Raw genomic sequence first — 20,835 nt, 5'->3', positions numbered from 1 at the left:
TAGAAAATGCATAATTTAACCTCCAATTTTTTTTTTACCTCGGACGGAAAACATATCAAACTATTAGTTCAGTAATTTTCGTGTCTGCCCTTCCATTATGTGACTCGAGAAAAAAATCCAAAAAATTGGTAACAATTGTATCGAAAAGAGAAAATCGAGTTCATCTTTTTATGTTGGGGAGTGTTTGAGTTGGATATATTGTCTTGATATCGCAAAAAGCAAGAATATTTCATACATCGTCTCGCTTCAGATTCTATCATTTTTATATAGCAAAGCTACAGGTTGATTTTATAACATAAAAAAATCACAGAAGTAAAAGATGAAATACCTATGTAATGAATACCAAAAAACAGAGTAGGTGTGTTCGAATAGCTATTTTTTTTACTGCAAGTACTTGACCACTGTCTTTTAAGTTGGATGATGAAAATGCATATCTTCGAAAAATTATAATTTTTTGTGTGTGATAAGGATTTATAGTCTTCAACCACTAACAAAATCTAGTCTGCCATTCCACAAAATATTTAATTAGAAATTTTTTTAAATGTTTTATATGAATTTTCGAAAATTCCACCTGACAACCAATCAGACATTAGTTTTAAGTTGAATCAACGCAGACAAGATCATTAACTGGTTGATCCATTTGTCTTTTTATAGTATACAACTGACATATAAGGCTCGTAATGGTTCAACGTGGATAAATTTATCGGTTTCCGAAAGCAAAATTGGCAGCGCGTCATCCCTACAATGGCTTCCATTTCTACGATTGTGAAAATAAACTGGCGTAATGGTAATGGTGAGAAGTAGAATCCTGACCGAACACTGAAACAACTGGCTAACAATTCGAGTTATTGCCCTTTAATAGTGAGTTCCATTTTTTGCATAGCATCCCCTCAGAAACTAGAGAAATTTAAAGAAACAAACAAGAGTGCACACGCTAAAATGCCGTCCCTGCTTTACCTGTGATTGAACTTTTGAGCTGAAAGTACATTTAAAGTGTAATATTACACATAAAGGTCTCCATGACCTGATCATGTAAATGAGATCAAGGTCAAACGAACTCTCCAGGTTGTTAACTTCTATGCCATCAAGTTGTCGATGGTCTTATGAAATTCAGTGGCTCAAAATGGTCTAAATATATTTCTCTTTCATCAAAAGTTTCATTTCTGTAAATTGGTTGGTTAGTTGATGTAAACAAGGACATCAACAGCACTATTTGTGTCTAGAGTAGGGCTACTTTTACATACGTTCGTAATTGGTGGTCTGCCGGACACCTTATACCTCGCGTTCTTTCAGTATACCAATATCCCATGTATCCGCACACTAGACGTTTATTCCTCACAATAGTTCAATAAAAATGCCAATGCATGCTTACAGTATATACAACTTAACATTGACCGATGAACCATGAAAATGAGGTCAAGGTCAGATGAAACCTGCTATTCGACTTGTGCATACCTTCTTGAAATCCGATTCATTGATTTCAATACACCAAAAATAATTGAGCTATTCACGTCTTAGGGAGCTACCATTTTATTTTTAAGGGGGGGGGGCTAGCCGGATGAAATTTGGAAAAAAAGGCAGGACAGGAGTTTTGAGTAAAAAAAGGCAGGATCACAATTTATGTAAATAAAGTCTGGATAAACTAAGAACAAAAGGAAGGACCGATAAGAGTGAAAAATAAAAAGGAAGGACAAAATTTTTCATCCTAGCTCCCCCATAAAAATCAAATGGTAGCTCCCTTATAGAAACGGACTGAATTTTAACCTTGACATCTCACAATTATTCATAAAATGAGGTTTATATTAGATCAGGTGAACCCTGTCTGACAGACATAAACCAAATATAGTTATTACATCAAAAGTTCAATGTAGGATAAACAAAAAAACTTAATTCACAGTTTTTTCACTGACCCCCCCCCCCCCCTCCCCCTCTTAACTTAATTTGAGACACAATATGGATATATATGTAAAATCGATTTTGGACAACTTGCAGCAACTTTAACAACCCTTCCAAACTATTTGATTTAAGTTTTTTATCCTTCAATGATCGTTCGATGTCGTCGCTTATAGTTCATAAGTGAGTATTGCACATGACTAAAATAATATTTATCAGAAAAGAAAATTTGCAAGTTTATCAGGAGATTTTAAGAATTTCATTTTGATTGCAGACGATAAGAATACAAGAATGCTAATACTACAAGCTATGAAGTTTTAAAAAATAAATTATATTTTCAATAACATGTTAAAATTCTTGCTAAAAATACAATTAAAAAATACAGAAAGTTACTCGTATGTAGAATAACGAAATCCGAGTTTTATGTTTTAATTAGATGGGCCTTTATGGTACATTTTAAGTCTGCCATGCATGGTTTTAACCTGCGTTCTTGTAAGGTTTACCAGTTTAGATTATATATATATTATATGTATCATTTTTGACGACACTACTGGTTTTGTGGTATTTGTTCAATGTATATCGTGCAGCTTATTCAAGTCTGTATATGTTTTCGGAAGTCAGTGTGGATCCCAAATCTGCAGCAATATTCTAATGTTGGTCTTATTTTAGTTTGATATTCTCTTTCCCTTACTGATTTTCAGTTAATTTCTAGATTTTGTCCGATCATGATGAATAATAAGGATTGATTTTTCTTTTGCTGCGGACGTGATATATGTTTGTTCTAATGGAGATTGAAAGAAAGTGTATTTCCTAGATAATTTGCTGATTGGACCTATTCTATATAGATACGGCCATACATGATGTTATAAAAATGTCCTCATATGGAGTCTGAAATAAAGATGTTCTTATCTTAAACAGTTTGAAGCCCTAAGGCCAACATGTAAGGGAAATCCAGTAACATAAATACTGATGTCCACCAAACAAATGTCATATATGAACATCCGATGGATAAACAAAGAAGATGTGACTGGTATGATTGCCAATGAGACAACTCTCCACAAGAGACCAAATGACACAGAAATTAACAATTATAGGTAACCGTACGGCCTTCAACAATGACGAAATCCCATGCCGTATGGTCATCTATAAAAGATCCCAAAATGACAAATGTAAAATAATTCCATCCATAAAACTGACGGCTAATTCATGCACAAAATAATGAACGAAAAACAAATATGCAACGTAGCAACAAACGACCAATGAGGTTATAAAGAAGGTTGACAAACGATGTCATTTAGAAGATTAATTGTTTTTCGAAAAACATTAAAGTGGTCTTGTCCATTTATCCTACATATACAGGCGAATTATTGGAGTAATGGAATTGGATATGTTTAGCAATGAATGTTATTTTCACGAGATTGTTTAATGTGTTTCCTCAAACTTTCACTCACAGTAAGCATTATTAAATCCTTCTGAATCCTTTTCCAAATAGATAGATGAACCGAATGAGACTTATCACCGGCTGTGACTACTTACATGACGGATGCCATATTTGGAGAAGGATCTACTTACACTGCCGGAACACCAGGCCTTGAAGGCATAAAACTTTGCTCAGTACTCGGAGCACAAAAATAATGCTCGAAACATGAAATCCAGCAGTTTGATTGGTTGATTTTCGAGTCTGAGTACAAAAATCATGCTCGAAAGTTTTATGACCGTGAGGCCTGATATCACCTCTTTTTTGTTAAAAAGATCGTGTTGCTCTTGCTTTGCTTTCAAGTGCTAATCTATGTGCTTATTTATGTCCCACTGCCTGGTTTTTTCCCCAGTAACAATCTTCTTCTTCCAGGTAAGACAGTCGTGGGTATCCTTTGTTATAAAAAAAACCCTTTCAATTTTAAAATTTCATACTCGGTCAAGTTTAAAGATTAGAAATATTACATGACCTATGATTTGCAAATTAAGAAAAGAGTCGAATACCAACACGCTATTGTGTGCAGATTTTGTGATGCATTATTTCTTCATGTAAACTATCAACATATTTTAGAGGCTTAACACGACGGTCGTCACATGTGGAACAATATTTGCTAACTCTTTCGGAGCATATGATATCACCCCCTCCCATGCAGGGGCGGATCCAGTCATTTTAAAAAGAGAGGGTTCCTAACCCAGGACACAGGGGGGTTCCAACTTCATGTCCCCATTCAAATGCGTTGATCGTCCAAAAAAGGGGGTTCCAACAAACGGACCCCCCCCCCCCCCCCCCACATTGATCCGACACTGCACTCCACCTTTTGCTCGGTCTTTCTTATTATATGGTATGTTATGTAAACTATTTGTCGTTATTCATTCTTGCTATGGCTTTGTCAGTTTGTTTTCAACTTATAACTTTGATTATCCCTTTGGTATCTTTCGACTCTCTTTTGTGAATCAATATAATATTTACAGTGTAATTGAACATAATAACATAACTTGTATGAAATCAGTATTTTATTAACGTTCTTTTTAATACCTGAAAAGAAATGTTAATATTGCTTTCGAATGTTTTTAATTGTTTAATATTCTTCTCCTTCCTCTTCGCCTTCTCCCTCTACAGAATCTACGCCAACTTCTTCATAATCCTTCTCCAGAGCTGCCAAATCCTCACGAGCTTCTGAAAATTCTCCTTCCTCCATACCTTCTCCTACATACCAGTGAACAAAGGCACGTTTAGCATACATCAAATCAAACTTGTGGTCAAGACGAGCCCAGGCCTCAGCAATAGCAGTTGTATTACTCAACATGCAGACAGCTCTTTGTACTTTAGCTAAATCTCCTCCTGGAACAACAGTGGGTGGCTGGTAGTTGATTCCCACCTTGAACCCAGTTGGACACCAATCAACAAATTGAATGGTTCTCTTAGTTTTGATGGTAGCGATGGAAGCATTGACATCTTTGGGTACAACATCTCCCCTGTATAACATACAGCAAGCCATGTACTTTCCATGACGTGGATCACATTTCACCATTTGGTTGGCAGGTTCAAAACAGGCATTGGTGATTTCTGCAACTGAGAGTTGTTCGTGGTATGCTTTTTCAGCAGAAATAACAGGAGCATAGGTAGCCAGAGGAAAATGAATACGTGGATATGGCACCAAGTTGGTCTGAAACTCGGTAAGATCTACATTCAAAGCACCATCGAAACGGAGTGAGGCAGTAATGGAGCTGACAATCTGACCAATCAGACGATTTAAGTTGGTATATGTTGGCCTCTCAATGTCAAGGTTACGACGACAGATGTCATAGATGGCTTCGTTGTCAACCATAAAAGCACAATCTGAGTGTTCAAGTGTGGTATGAGTTGTCAAAATGGAGTTGTATGGTTCTACAACTGCAGTGGAAATCTAAAAAAAAAAAATAAGGAATATAGAAAACTGTAGAAACGTTCTGTATAAAGGCCCTACAAAGATTCTGTGATTTTAGTTATTGAATTATTTCGATATCTTACAAAATTGAATTTTCCTACTTGTCATCCCCTAGGTTTTAATGTTCGGATTTACTGAGTTAACCTATTTTATTTCTATCCCTCTTGATCATAGTAGCTCCTAACATTGCAGTTCGTAAACCATCCGAAAATGTCTATATCAAGTCAGGAATATGACAGTTGTTGTCCATTCGGTTGATTTTGTCATTTGCTAAGATTTTTTAGGGGACAGCTGAAAAACGCCTCTGAGTGCGGAATTTTCTCGAAGTGTTGAATACCTGTTGGTGGCCTTGGGCTATTTTCTGCTCTTATGTCGTGTTTTTTTCCCAATTTCCATTCTCGATTTTGTGTTATTCTTAAATGCAAGCATAACAATTTCAATTCGTAGATGGTTCTCTACGCCTCTTTTAATCGGTTATCCAAATGTACTAGTATTCATTTAGACTGAATATATTTATAAAAATGAAAGTTGGAAACAATAATTATAATAGAAGGCATCTTACCTGTGGTGCTGGATAGATAGCAAATTCCAGCTTAGATTTCTTTCCATAATCTACCGACAATCTTTCCATCAATAGTGAAGTAAGACCGGATCCAGTACCGCCACCGAAGCTGTGGAAAATCAGGAAGCCTTGGAGACCAGTACATTGGTCAGCCTAAATTTAAATGTAATGTAATACATATACGACAATAAAAGTCAAAAAGATCATTTTCAATTTTATAAATCATTCATGCAGAGAATATTGTTCAGAAGAATATTGCTCATTTCAAAACTTTTGAATAATTTCTACAATATAAAAAAAAATTAACAGATTTTCCAGAGCTTCAAACCTTACAAATAATATGATTCCAAAATATGTTATAATTGATATCTAATATGTATAATAAACATATGTTGTATGGCAGATTGTCATAAAAGTTTATTAATTATCAATGTCATTGCAAAAATAGTGACCAAACGAAAAAATACTTTAAGTAATTATAGTTACCAATTTTCTAATTCTGTCGAGCACCAAGTCAATGATTTCTTTTCCAATGGTGTAATGACCTCTGGCATAGTTATTGGCGGCGTCTTCCTTGCCAGTGATAAGCTGTTCCGGGTGGAAAAGCTGACGGTAGGTACCAGTACGGACCTCATCTGCAAAAGATGAAAACATCTTAAAAACACTAAAACTTAAAGCCAATAGAGATTAATAAGACTGTCTTTAGACTCAATCCGTTCAAATAGATGTTTCCTGATTGATACTTTAGTCTGGTAAAGTATGATGTATCTATTACTAGCAGTTATTGGTTTTGAACGAGCTTTAAGTAGCAGTGAGTACTCTTTGATCGGTGTATTTTGTCTTTTTATGTTAGTTTGTTTTTGTATGTCGTGCCAATATGACGAGTCGCGTCATTTCCAACTTATTATAACAGTTTGTTCGTATGTTGTGCTAGTATACCACTTTTCAGTATAAGGGGTTGGTGGGACCTCACAATATACATTAGGCTAACAATGTATTTAATTGTTCAAATCTCACCGACAACTGTTGGCTCTAAGTCCACAAATACAGCTCTAGGTACATGTTTGCCTGCTCCTGTTTCACTGAAGAAAGTGTTGAAGGAGTCATCACCACCACCAATGGTCTTGTCACTTGGCATCTGACCATCAGGCTGGATACCATGTTCTAGGCAGTACAATTCCCAGCATGCATTGCCCATCTGGACGCCAGCTTGACCCATGTGAATTGAAATACACTCCCGCTAAAAAAAAAAAGAACATATATAACATCAACTCAGAGAGCTTACACTTCAGTAAAAAAATTTAGTTTCATCTCGGACATGTGTTTATAAAATCGGTAATCAATGCTTCCAATGTATTTGTTAAATAATTTTGATCGGTGAAAAATAAGATTTAAAAATAATCTATTGTTTAACTTGTTCAGAGAAAGTGTTTACAATGAATGAAATGAAAGTTTCCAACATTCGGTATATTTCCACGAGACGGTAACCTAACAACACAAAAACAAATTAGCTGAGAGGTCAGCATATTGTTATCAGTAACTATTGTCTGAACAATATGTTATTCTATGAATTTACATATTACAGCCGATTGCAGTGAGTGTGCAGAGAAAGGTCGAATCCTTGATTAACTGGCTGAACCGTGAAGTCATTATTAGGTAAGGTATACTACCCTCCTTTCGAAGTAGTCGTACAGCCAGATAGATTGGTTATCTGTCGGACTAGTCTACTCTTACCTAACCTAATATTGACTTCACGGTTCAGCTAACAAGCAAGCTAACCAAGGATTCTACCTTTCCCTACACACTCAATGCCATCGGCTGTAAGTCATATTTTCACTGTCAATCTACCTAAGAATCAGACAGAGATCTGAAGGGGGAAAATGCTCATGTGTACATTACTTTATGTTCAAAATGTATAATGGTGCATGCATACAACTTTTTTTTCGTTCCTGTTCTGGTATTTCAAGGCATAATTTGGTTTTAAAAAATGCACTGGAAATTAATAATTAAGGGGAGCTAACCGTCCATAGTTTGCTATCATTTTTCGGTACCAGACACTCAGAAACGACAAATCTGCAATTTCTAATCAGGCTGATAATAACTTTGAAAAAGGATGGTTAGGTCAACAGATTTTTTTCCGCCTTAAGAACTGCAGCATGCATTTCCTGACAGCAACATCAAGTAGAATTTATTGGAGATATTCTTAATGGTAAAAGCCATCCATTTAACCAAACATGATGCATACAAAAAAGGAAACTAATTTTAGGTCATTATAACATATGCAGAGTCTGTATACCGATGGAGAGGAAACGAAAAACGAATGCAAACGTACATAAAGGAATTCATAGAAGATAGATGAAAGCAAAAGCATCGGCTTTGTTACTGATCGAACGTCTTCTAAAATGAACATGAGTTGCATGTCCAAAAATCCATTTTAAACATGTCGAAGTTTTCGACACAAGAACTTCGACACGAGTGATCATTTCTAAATTATTTTATAGTCGCTTTATATACAATGTATGTTCAAAACAATATATGACTTATAAATTGCATACCAACTTACCATGATTGTAGTTTAAGTTAATGAATTTGTCCAGGAATGGTAATGTTAACTGAACAAAGTTGTTGTGTGGAGGATTCTATAATCCGTTCCCCTTTATATTTCTATTTACCATAGTACATTCATATGTTCCCATAGAGACAACTTACAACCGTTATTGTTATTCTAATTAATGTGTAAAACATCCCATCAAATGCATTTATATTAATAACTATTGATTTTTAATTGAAAAGAATCTTTTAAAAGGGTAAATGAATAGTATATCAACATCTAGCCTAAGCATTTATGATTTATATTTATCCATCTTATGAAAATTCAATATCCTTTGAATTTATAGATGAAATAGTTTAAATGCGTTCTTTGTTTGAATCGTTATCCTTTACGCATTAATACCTATTTATATTTAATGCAAATTACTTCTTTATGATATGTAAAAGAAGTCAACTATAGTCTGATTTATAATATACATGTTTGGCAATGCATAACCGAAGATCAAACAAATTTTGGTGCAAACTCAACGGAGAGAGAAAAAAAGGAAAAATTGGAAATCACTTCAACGTGTTGTGCTTTTAAAATATAACTCTATTAAACACGCAGAGACATAAAAGTAAAATATAAGTAATTTGTAAATTTTAAATGTTATCGTTTTATCGAAAAGGAACTTGTGGGGGATTGCTTAGTGAGAGTAAGCATTCACAAAAGCGTCATGTAATGAAATTTCCTAATGATCTATGACCGCTTTCACCGAACGGCGACGAAACAGATCATGCAATTGATGGTATAGACAAATCTGGACTTGCACTAAATTTGTTCTACTTGGGACAATTGGGATATCAAAAGTATATAATTACTAAAAGCATGTCTAGACGTTGCCACCAAATAATTGGTGATGAAAACGTTATATACCCTTAAAATTTGTTTTACGGTCATGGTAAAAAAAATGTTTTCTTTGTCGTTTTATCTTTTGTCTTTTCAAATGGAAAAGCTTTGATATAAAATGTACCATTTGACAAACAGGAACTCTGTGCGTCAATCTAATTAAAATATTAATCTCTGATTACGTTATACTACTCATATGCATGCATCTATAATACTAAAATAACGAGGTCCAATTTGTCAGCCGTCGTGGGGTAAAAACGACAAATCAAAGAATTCAATTTTATATATAGCCATTGATATAGGACAATGCTGTTGATTAAAAATTACACCAGGCCAGACCCTTTTGTTTTCCACATATAATTAACAAGTTCAGGGTCGAATCCGATACCGATACCAATAGTATATTCATCTGTTACCTATTACCTTATCTGTACGTTCCGCATCTGACAGGCGCACCACCAAACGGTGTATTTCGGATTTTGCTATATACACGGGTCATTATCACAGGGTTGACAATACTAAATTTAATCATTGTCAAATTGTTCCCTATTGTAGAATTTTAATCAATAAGAGATAACAATACGAATACTAAAATTATTAATACTGTTGATTAAAAAATACTCGATTCCAGGACCTTTTGTTTTCCAAATAATTAATATTACCAAAAATTGATAAATATAAAAAAGATGTTCCAGGTCGACGGGTTCAAACAGAAAGATTTTGAAAGCAGAGAAAACTGTGCGTCTTATAATCGGCATGACTTTATCAGATGACAATCCCAATACTAAAATAAGGCTTACGCATAGTTATATACCTAAATTTAGTCACGGACCCGCGATATCACGGGTGTGTTCTACCGGTGTGTGCTCTAGTAATCAGAGATCAATATTTTGATTAGATTGTCTGTGCGTTTTCTTTTACTTTGAGTTGTGTTGCCTTTTGTTGACTTCTTCTCCATTCGAATACGAAAGTTTTGTTTTGATTCCATTTACAGATAACAGAACAAGCATAAGCTCAAGAGAGCTTTTACATATCTACCCTTATTCACATGGCAACTAATAAAATGTATATTATAATTCTTGGTCAGTGTCATTGCGAGCAATTGATTTAGTAAGTGTCTAAATGCTGCCATGTGTCTCTTGTGCACAATGGTTTAAAGTTGATTTAACATTCTGGAACACTATTTTTAAATTATTCTGTATTTTATTGTCGCAATCTGAAATAATTGTGTATTAATTAAGCCAGTATCCTGTAAAGTGTGAATCGTAATAAAAACGGAAACAACCCTGAAAACGAAACGGTTTGGCAGCTCGAGAGGAACATATGGAACTTTTCAACAGTGAAGACGGTACTAGCATGACTAGGGTGCCGTTTTAGTATTGCGGTGAAGCGAGAAGTGTTTTTTTTTTGTGCTCCATGTTGAAGGCCTTAGCTCAACGTGTTTGGGAAAGACAAACATGTAAAAACAGACTGGCAAATATATTCTAAATGGATGACTACTATTATAAAAGACATAAACAAATTTTTGTTTGAGGTTGTTTGAGGTCATCTGTTGATAAATTTTGGTAATTTTGTTTACCGTGTAGCAATTTGGTTTTGATATAAACAATCTTTAACAGTCTTTGTTAATATTTTTACATCTTGTTCAGAACAATATCGGTTTACATCTTAAAATGTACCGAACTCAACTTGACAATTGTAGAGGCAGAATTTTGACATGTTTTTCTTGTATCTGAATTGATAGTTTGCCGCCGTCTCACCGGTGGATATCCGATCTCCTCTTATTAATAGACCTTTTCAACATCTCTCGACATCGACTAATGACACCTACAGTTTACAGGTAAAATGGATGGGTCGTCTCAAAGACAAAACCTTCATGATTATCAATACGTTACATATTGGATTGGCGCCCGCAGCGGTTATATACTGTCTTGACTATATAGCTTCAGAATATATATCTACCAAATAGATTAAAATACATATATGTATCTGTCATATAGTTTTCTTATTTTGTATGTATTTACACGACATTTCATGTTGAATTGATTAAAACAAATACAGCAACCATTCTGCATCCTGGTCCGCTTCTCTTCAATTTTATGATTATGTGAGTCTTTTACCAAATATTTGACTCAAGTAAATAACGATTAATTTGTTGGTGTAAAAGCTTTGATGAAATTTTCCAAAATTTATTAAAAAAAAGAAGTAAATACTGGACTGTCCGTATGTCCGTATCACACTTGTGAACACGACCAAATTGGTATTTTTCAACCGGTCTTCACCTTAGTTGATGTACATATTCAATTTCTGGATGGATAATCACAAAAAGATTTTGAAGGTCCAAGGAAAATATCACATCTATTTTTTGTTTTTTGTTTATCAACAGCGGACTTCTCCGCCTCGAGATATTTTATTAGAGTTGATGTTTTCATGATGAATTTTTAAGAAAAAAATATAATTGACTTCTCGTTTTAATGTTACAACATCTAAGCAGTACATAATTTTTTTTACATACATGCGTATGGAATTTATATTTCTAGACATTGCAAAATCAACATGGTCAGTGCTAAGCATGGGCTTGGAGACCAACGTCTGATGTCCCGAATACAACATACCTTGTCCCTTCATCATAGTGTTCTTCCCCTGTTCCTGAAAATGACCTTTTGGTTTCTAACAAAAAGTTGACACACTGTCATTGCTGTATTTTGTTTTGTTTTCGCCGGGTCAGAATGTGTTTCTCTATATCCAATTTGCGGAACAAAGTTTTGTACCTTTTTCAGTTCTTTTTTTTTTCGTACTTTAGATTTTTTTTTTATTTCATCTATGACCATACATAAGGGATGTTTTTGGATCAAAATAAGGAGAAATAGTCTGCCGCATTTCCCAGAGGACTGTGTTCTCCTAAGAGACAAAGTTTATCCAAATCGTCATCCTTTAGTTACACCATTTACAACACCTCAAATTAATCGTAAGCCATAACATTTGATAAAAAACAGCAAATTTAATAGCGTGATTGGTGAATACATAATTCAAGTGGGACACCAAATTGGTGAATTAAAAAAATGCAAGGTATTGAGTACATTATGGAGGCAACCAAGGCCCAAACTAACATACACTTTGGAAACATGTGCCGCATTTGTCAACAGACATAATACATTGTTTAAATGAATTTTAACCACAATTAAGCATGCTTTGTTCTTTTCATTTTCCAAATTCCACCAGGACAGCTAGAAGCTCCACGTCTCAAAAGAAAAACTATAAAAAAATAATGTTATTTGGACTCTGTACACGGCCGACACTCGGCTAACCGAGAGATTGGTCGGTTAATCTATATTGAGTATGCGGCTATATGGGCGATTGGTCTGTTAATCGGGTTGGTTATACGTCTGTTAAGAGTAAAACGCTTAATTTAATGTTAAACTCTATTAAATATACAGATTTTTGGCATGTTATAAGAACCAAATCAAAAAAAGAAAAGTGTCTGACCAAATGATATCTATCATAGAACATTTTGCACTTGTAAAAACATTTCTTAGTCTGCGCAGTTTTCAGTAAAACTAAAAGGCGTCGCGCAAGTATGTAGTATTTATGCTTATACGCATAGCAATTTTTTAACAAAAGGCGAAACAAACAAATTTAGATATCATTTAAAGGACAAAAAATAGTACTGTGGTTCTAAAAAATAAATTGACATTAGTTAATACTTCATGATTGTAAAATAACGTGAGTAATACTCCGTTTTAGTGAAAATTATGGGAATAAAGTCTGTTAATGGGTTGGACAATTGAAATTGTGTCAGTTAAGAGTTATTTAGCCACGACAATAATTTTGCTACCTTTATATTTTTCTCTTGAAAAATTTAAGAATGAGATGTTCCTGAGTAAACAAAAATGACAATACGGTGCCACAGTATCCTAGAAAGAGCATTTTTATTTTGACTTTCTTTGCATTTTATTGAAGGGTGTGTCACTTCAATATAGCGTGATATGGATTGGCCTCTTGAATATGCATGAATTTTTTATTGACGTTTATAATCAGCCTTAATTTTTGTGTCTGTTTGAAGTAGCACGTTCTCAATTCCGACTGCAAGTGTCTTTCTAATACAACACAGGGTACATATAACGTGTTCTCGTTCACATATGAACATGGTATTTGTCACTGGACGTTAAACCCTAATTCGCCAGCATCATCCAATTGGTTCTTTTCTTCTATTACTTAATCATAATTATGTTGTTTACAAATCTCTCTAAAGAAGTAAACGGAAAGGAGAGAATGCAGCTACATTTGGTTATTTTAAGTTTCAATTCTTTTATTCCGTTTAGTGCCTTTCTACATAAGTGCAGAGGAGAACTACAGTTGTCTATGGTGGCCGGTGAAGTCCATTTCGCGTTTTCGCGATTTCGCCTTTCATAGTCTATAGGGCGAAAACGCGAAATCGCAAAGTCGAAAACGCGAAAACGTGAAGTCGAAAACGAGAAATTCGACTTCGCAATTTCGCGTTTTCGCTAAAACGCAAAATGGCATTAACCTGCCACCATAGTTGTCCACATGTAAACTTTTAGATTTGTCACCAATATATTAAGTACATCGCAATCCGTTACTGTTTCAACAGCCATCGGTGTTTCATGTGTGTATTCTTAAATAAGTATTATTTTTCTCTCTAGTTTTTAGCAATGTATCACTATCTACTGTCCTTATATATTATTCTATATTCTGCGTTTCCATCCAGATTCTCGTGTATCCCATGAGGGTCCGGATTGGGGGTATTGTTTATTTCTGTATTCTTTAAATTGTTATGTCATTTTTTTCTACATTTTATTTATCTTACTCAATATTCTTTCTTTCTTTTTCATATTTTGTCATCCCAATATATTTTACTTGCTGATGTTTAGTTACATTACGACGGTTTATCTGATTTATATACTGGTTACCAATCACAGGCACTTGTCTCAGAAACAAAAAAATCATATTAAGGTATATTAGGGGGGGGGGGGGGGGGTCTGAGACAAGTGCCTGTGTTACCAATGTAGATGACAAATTTGTGTCATTCATGACAATTGAACAGAATCAACATGGTATATGCGATCATTCTTGGACGAAATTAATATTACTTTAATATTACACATTTTGAAATCATTTTTATCAATTTTCAATTTCATGTGTTGTTTCCGTATATGTTATGTTTCATTGCTCGTTTGTTGTTTTCGTATATTTTAGCCGCTCGTCTTGAGCCTACTCATTTGATCCGATAACACTCCATATAGCAATAAAATTATACTTTTATTGCCATTCATAACTCTTAACAGACCAATTAACAGACCGGGTTTTATATATCCGACCCATTAACAGACCAGGTTTTAAATAAAGGTTGATTAATGTCACCAAAATACAGATTTTCTTGCAGATTTTTCACACAATGATATCAATATGGTTAACAAACATAATGCCTTTCTTTTTTCGATGTTCAAAATATTGAATGCAAGTTAATTTAACCAATGTGTCATTTTGTGTACATTTTATGTGTGTAAAATGTGTATAAATTTATTGATGAGTAACCCGCCTTTTCATTTTATAGATCGTACATCGAAGCTAGAAAGATAATAATTCAGTACATTGAATTGTTTTGTTAGACATGAATACTTTTTATGAGGAAAATATATTTAGAAAGTTATACAATGAAACATGCTGAACTTTCAATGGTTTTCTCGATATCACCTGATTAACAGACTTTAGCCAACCCGATTAACAGACCAACCGCCGATATAGCCGTATACTCAATAAAGATTAACCGACCAATCTCTCGGTTAGCCGAGTGTCGGCCGTGCTGTAGGAAAGTTGTATCATTGTCAATGAAAGTAATAAAATCAATAATGATTTCATTTTTTTCTATTTTTAAGACAACCCTTCACAATTTACCTGTCTTAGTCGTTCTCAACTGTAGGTGTCGAGAGATGTTGAAAAGGTCTAATGATATCTGTTGGATACCATAATAAATCCAGGTAAATTTATATCAAAGAAGAGAAAAACAATCTTATCGTATTTCTTAGATAATATTTAACAATTGATTTTTAATATCTGGTTGCAAAACAGAGAATAAACATCCGAAAATTGAGTACGACATTCACGTCTATAAAAGTGATCATATCTTTATAGTCAAATATTATTTTAATATTCATCCCCTTCTTGTTCTTCTTCTCCTCCCTCTGCAGACTCTACCCCAACTTCCTCGTAATCTTTCTCCAGAGCTGCCAAATCTTCACGAGCTTCTGAAAACTCTCCTTCCTCCATACCTTCTCCTACATACCAGTGAACGAAGGCACGTTTAGCATACATCAAATCAAACTTGTGGTCAAGACGGGCCCATGCTTCAGCTATACAGGTTGTATTACTCAACATGCAGACAGCTCTTTGTACTTTAGCTAAATCTCCTCCTGGAACAACAGTAGGTGGCTGGTAGTTGATTCCGACCTTGAATCCAGTTGGACACCAATCAACGAACTGAATGGTTCTCTTTGTTTTTATGGTAGCAATTGCAGCATTGACATCTTTGGGCACAACATCTCCCCTGTATAACATACAGCAAGCCATGTACTTTCCATGACGTGGATCACATTTCACCATTTGGTTGGCAGGTTCAAAAACGGCATTTGTTATCTCAGCTACAGAAAGCTGCTCGTGGTATGCCTTCTCTGCAGATATAACTGGTGCATAAGTTGTCATTGGGAAGTGAATGCGCGGGTAGGGGACTAAGTTTGTTTGAAATTCTGTGAGATCAACATTGAGGGCGCCATCAAAGCGGAGGGAGGCAGTTATTGAGCTGACTATTTGGCCAATCAGACGATTCAAATTTGTATAGGTTGGTCTATCGATATCCAAATTACGTCGACAAATGTCGTACAGAGCCTCGTTGTCGACCATAAAAGCACAATCAGAATGCTCCAGGGTAGTATGGGTATTCAAAATGGCATTGTACGGTTCAACCACGGCTGTAGAAACCTGGAAAAAAACAATAATACATGATATTTGTCCAATTTTCGTATAGTTTTTTCAGATCTTCTCTGTCTCAAGTACACATTCAAGTATTGATGCATCCTTGGCTTTCGAGTTTTTGGGTTTGATGTACCTAAGAAGGTTAACTACATTGAGAAGAATGTTTATGACGCACAAAATTTATAAAGCTTCATTTTAAAAAAATCTATTTTTATACACAAAAAAATATACTATTTACTTATTGTATATGAAATTTAAAAAAATTAAAATATATATTCTTATAAATTTGTTTTTTTTTGTTGTGTTTTTCATTTACACTTTGATTTATGTAAAATTAAGCCAGTAAATAAGTTCAATTTCCTTGTAGGAAGTATTGATACACACAATTCAAAATACCTGTGGAGCAGGGTAAACACAAAATTCCAGCTTTGATTTCTTTCCATAATCTACCGACAATCTCTCCATCAACAGGGATGTAAATCCTGATCCAGTTCCGCCCCCAAAACTATGAAAAATCAGAAATCCTTGAAGTCCAGTACATTGATCCGCCTAGAACATTGAAACAAAATTCATAATCATTACAATTAACATGTAATAACTATAGAAACCCTTGCGTATTTGTTTGAGGCATTGTAACAAATAAATAATTCTGACACAAACAAAGCAACATGAGGGTCTGGATGGGGGAGGGAGGGGGGGTATTTTATTTTTTTTAAACCAATTTTAGTTTTTCTTTACTATTTGGTCTTTCATTATCTATACTTTACATTCTAGCACCCGATTTTCTCTGTTCTAACTATGATGTCGTTTGAATTGTGGCACTTATATTAAAAAATATATTAATCGGGAATAATTTTAGCCATACGGAATCAATTTAGAATAGCATGTTTTCATTAAGATTCTAGTACTCATATTTTTTTAAAACAAAGTCTTAGTTTATCTCAAAGAAGATTAGCAAGTCCAAACCTAAAAAACATCAATATAGAATTCTACAAGTTTTTTTTTTAAATTAATTGGTCAAATTTCCCACACACAAGTAATATTCATCTATAAAATATGCTTAACAACGCTAAATATATAAACAAACTTTTCTCCTGAAGTTTTTGGTTTATTCGTTTTTGATTTGGGTTGAGGCTATTTTTATGGAACACGTTGAAAAATTGTTAATAACCTTGAATTAAATAACATTATAAGCCAGCTGCCTGCCTACCAAACCTCATTTTAAAAACTCTCACTATAGTTTTAAAATACTATGGTTATATTAACATACTGATTTCCTAATTCTATCAAGAGCCAAATCTACAATTTCTTTCCCAATGGTGTAATGGCCTCTAGCGTAATTATTGGCGGCATCTTCCTTACCAGTGACTAGTTGCTCTGGGTGGAACAGCTGACGATAGGTACCTGTTCGGACTTCATCTGAAATAATAAAACTAAAACGTAAATATGCTATTTTTTTTTAATTATTCCGACCACTGAATGTATGTCTCGTCCCAAATGAACTATACGTTACTCTACTCCCTTAATTAAGTCATTTTACATTTGTCACTTTTGCAGCTTTCTCCGCGGTATAGGTTTTACTTATTGTTGAAGGGCGAAGATGTAGAGAAACATAGTTGCTAACTTCTACATCTCAACGTTTCTGGCAAAGAAATATTTCATTATAATCTTTATTGCAATATTACACTCATAAGGGTCAAGCAATACAATCAAACAATAACTTTATACAATACAAATCAATGCAATACAATGTAATACAAAACAATATATAGAATAATAGAATAATAGAACATATTAGAGTTCAATTATAAATGTATGTAAAACACCATCATCAGCTTGTCTGACAATTCCATTGGCAATCAAACCATATGTTCCGAAGCAAGGTTGTCGGCACTCTGGACATTCCCGAAGTCCTGCGTTTAATAGCAGAGTTTATGAGCTTCGGTCCTTTTTCGGAGGTTGATATGGTCCAAGGACACAGTTATCGTCCTTTGGTTTTATATAGTCCCTAGTGTGAACAGTGTATAACTTGCATTTTTTATTTGATACACTTTCCCAATTTATTTCTTGATATTTAATGCATAAACTATTAAGTAGGGGGTGTAATTACATGTTTAAAAAATTTCGGTGCTGAATCTTTGTTAAGTATAGTGATTTGGTCCAGTTAAAAAAAAGGTCAAATTATTACGTCGGAAGCTGTCAAACTGAATTTTAGACCCCCTTATCGCAAAATTGTCAATATTTTGAGTAAGAGCTGGTAAAAGTTTCTATAAATTTGATTTTATTTGCCCACTAGTAGTTCACTACACTGTAAAAATCTCTTTGAGATAGATTAGGTGGGATTTTTTTAATTTGAATTTATTGCCTAAAAGAAATGCACTACGAAAAAACTGTGTTCTCGGGCCATATGTTTTTATTTTCATATGTTAAATTTGAAATAGTTTGTATTGATATTGAAATGTTGATATGATAATTTAATAAAGGAGTAGGTCCGGTAAGGGCTGATTTTGGCCTCAAATTTCAAGTTCATCTGACGAAAGATTTTGGACACTTTTTAAACACTAAAGTGCCTATTCCAGTTGATTCAATTAGTTTATGTGAAAGATTTTAACTGATTTAGTCATTAAAAACACTCCGATGCAAGCTTAAATATGAAAAATCTATCAAATATGTCGAAAAATGTCACTTTTTAGATGGTTTTTGACAAAAATGAAAGTGGCCGCATCCGTGTTCATCCTCAACCTTTATATATATGTTATGTATTATCATCAAATACAAAATACAGTTTAATATTAAGGATGAACACAAATGCGGCCACTTTCATTTAAGACGGAAACCGTCAAAAATTTAACTAAAATTCTAAAATTCTGAAGATTTCAGTTATTTAGCATGACTTAATGATGCTATTACCCGATATATGTGCATTATATTGTCAAAAACAACCCAAATGTATGTAGCAGAAACATTTTACTTTCCAATAAATAACTAAAAGTTTACATTTTAACAATTTTGTAAAATTGCTATATTTTTGGGCCAAAAAAGGAGTCTTACTGGACCTACTCCTTTATACAATGGAGTTTAAAGCTGATATATACCGACAACAGTAGGTTCCAGATCTATGAATATAGCCCGAGGGACATGTTTGCCTGCTCCTGTTTCACTGAAGAAAGTGTTGAAGGAGTCATCACCACCACCAATGGTCTTGTCACTTGGCATCTGACCATCAGGCTGGATACCATGTTCAAGACAGTACAACTCCCAGCAGGCATTGCCCATTTGTACCCCACATTGGCCTATATGAAGAGATATTACCTCACGCTGAAAAAAAGATTGATCTATTGTTACCAATTCTAGTTTTAAACGACAGATATACTTCTCGTCATTTTATATATGGCACATAGCTGATCCTAAAGAAATTGAAACCTTAATTTCTGAATTATTTCTAAATTCATCTACAAGAATTGAAGGCCGGTATGTTATACTGCACAACATATGTGTACACATCACAACAATAAATGATTTAAAATACAAAGAAGACCAATATCAAAGAATAATAGTAACTTGTAAGATTATTTTTGACCATATTCATCAGTATATTAAGACAGTTTGTTTTTAGAAATAATTAATTTACAATCCAATATCAGACTACTATAATAAGAAAATAATTCTAATTTATTATGATAAAAATAAGAAGAAAAAAAAACTTACCATATTTATAGAATTACGAGTTGAATAAAGCAAACAGTAATTGCTAAGTGGTGATTTTAAACAAACAAATCATTTTATAATGTTCCTAACTTAGTTTTCCCAATGGTGATTAAAATATAAATATTTATAGAAATCTACTAGTAGATATAACTGATATGATATGATCAAAGTAGACCAAGTAAGAATAAGGTGATGTGGGACTTTTATTATTAATATTTAAATATTTTCGTGAAACCAAGAGGTAGTTCGGAGAGATGTCAATGGTTTCTGTATATAAAATAAAGAAGATGTGGTATGATTGACAATGAGATAACTATCCTCAAGAGACCAAAAGGGCGAACAGGTATAGGTCAACAATGAGAAAAACAAACAAATACATTACATTATAGTTAGAGCTATGCAATGCTGTGCTTTGGCAAAATTTCAATGGTCTTATTAATGGTAAACAACAAACAAAAAAGATGAAAGACAGCAACCTACGAAAAGTACTATACTACAGACTGCTGACGGTTTTGAAAAGGCACATAAAGAATGCGGCGAGAATAAATACTTTTTTGAGACCGTGCTGTAATGTTTAGCTAAACATACGAATAAACTATAATATATGTTGCAAAACGCTTGACTTATCACATCGATCAAAAAGAGACAAAAACACAAAGTACAGTTCTGTATGTAAATGCAGTTCAGAGCCAATTCCAACTTGCAAACAAATAAGTAAAATTTCAATCAGTACATATCCAATGGATTAAGTGTAAAGACATCATAAACACCTTGAACTAACCATGCTGCAGAATACACCAATCAACTTTTAAAATCGGTCAATGATGTCACTTTTGTTC

At 34.0% G+C, this 20,835-nt stretch overlaps 2 protein-coding genes across 2 annotated transcripts; both read right to left on the bottom strand.

Annotated features, from left to right (window-relative positions):
• Positions 1–4,365: 4,365 nt before the first annotated feature.
• LOC139510142 (tubulin alpha-1A chain-like) lies at positions 4,366–8,578 on the bottom strand. The gene is made up of 5 exons (XM_071296462.1): positions 8,423–8,578; positions 6,877–7,099; positions 6,346–6,494; positions 5,860–6,012; positions 4,366–5,276 (listed from the first exon to the last, which is right to left on the bottom strand). Exons 1-5 carry the CDS (start codon positions 8,423–8,425, stop codon positions 4,449–4,451), a joined length of 1,356 nt encoding a protein of 451 aa, XP_071152563.1. The 5' UTR covers positions 8,426–8,578; the 3' UTR covers positions 4,366–4,448.
• Positions 8,579–15,323: 6,745 nt separating this feature from the next.
• LOC139511461 (tubulin alpha-1D chain-like) lies at positions 15,324–19,601 on the bottom strand. The gene is made up of 4 exons (XM_071298221.1): positions 19,384–19,601; positions 17,559–17,707; positions 16,685–16,837; positions 15,324–16,294 (listed from the first exon to the last, which is right to left on the bottom strand). Exons 1-4 carry the CDS (start codon positions 19,562–19,564, stop codon positions 15,464–15,466), a joined length of 1,314 nt encoding a protein of 437 aa, XP_071154322.1. The 5' UTR covers positions 19,565–19,601; the 3' UTR covers positions 15,324–15,463.
• Between the last annotated feature and the right edge of the window lie 1,234 nt (positions 19,602–20,835).

Source organism: Mytilus edulis, chromosome 2, assembly GCF_963676685.1.
Source record: "Mytilus edulis chromosome 2, xbMytEdul2.2, whole genome shotgun sequence".
In the NCBI taxonomy this organism is placed as follows: Eukaryota; Metazoa; Mollusca; class Bivalvia; order Mytilida; family Mytilidae; genus Mytilus; species Mytilus edulis.
This window is presented reverse-complemented; position numbering and strand designations above follow the sequence as displayed.